We start from the raw sequence: 654 nt of genomic DNA, 5'->3' as shown, positions 1-654 counted from the left end.
ACTCGGGCATCGAGGAGGCCGACAGCCGCAGCGGCAGCGACCACCCCCTCGAGACCACCAGCACCGTCTCCACCGTGTCCAGCATCTCCACGCTGTCCTCCGAGGGTGGCGAGAGCGTGGACACCTGCACGGTCTACGCGGACGGGCAGGCGTTTGTGCTGGACAAGCCCCCCGTCCCTCCCAAGCCCAAAGTGAAGCCCGTTGCCCACAGAAGCAACGTGCCGTACCAGGACACGCTGGCGGAAGAGGACGCGGACGGCTTCATCCCCCCGCCTGCACCCCCACCCCCACCCGGCGGGGTCCAGCCCGGGGCCGTGAAGGGGATCCAGCCAAGGACCTCCAAGTTGTGGGGTGACGTCTCGGAGATCAGAAGCCCCATCCTCTCCGGCCCGAAGGCGAACGTGATCAGCGAGTTGAACTCAATCCTGCAGCAAATGAACCGAGAGAAACTGGCCCAGCCGGGCGAAGGCGTGGGCGCGCCCACAGGGGCCCAGCCTGCCGGCCTCGCTCCCAGGTAAGTCCCACAGGCGCTCCGACAGACGCAGCTCTGCAGCCGGGCTCCCTCGCCCTCATCCAGGCGGCGCGGCGTGAAGAGGGCTCAGGCAGCCTGAGTGGCCTGTCTCGTTCTCCTGGACTCGGGCGCATGTGGCCGAG

General features: G+C 68.3%; 1 protein-coding gene across 1 annotated transcript in view; it reads left to right on the top strand.

Annotated features, from left to right (window-relative positions):
• Positions 1–654, top strand: part of SHANK2 (SH3 and multiple ankyrin repeat domains 2) — a 95,082-nt gene that overhangs the window by 82,234 nt on the left and 12,194 nt on the right. Inside the window, 1 exon segment of the mRNA XM_006779619.2 lies at positions 1–514. Within this exon segment, the coding sequence (XP_006779682.2) occupies positions 1–514 (514 nt within the window).

This window comes from Myotis davidii, unplaced genomic scaffold (genome assembly GCF_000327345.1).
Source record: "Myotis davidii unplaced genomic scaffold, ASM32734v1 scaffold3211, whole genome shotgun sequence".
In the NCBI taxonomy this organism is placed as follows: domain Eukaryota; kingdom Metazoa; phylum Chordata; class Mammalia; order Chiroptera; family Vespertilionidae; genus Myotis; species Myotis davidii.
The sequence above is the reverse complement of the archived record's forward strand: the minus strand, read 5'-3'. Positions and strand labels throughout refer to the sequence as shown.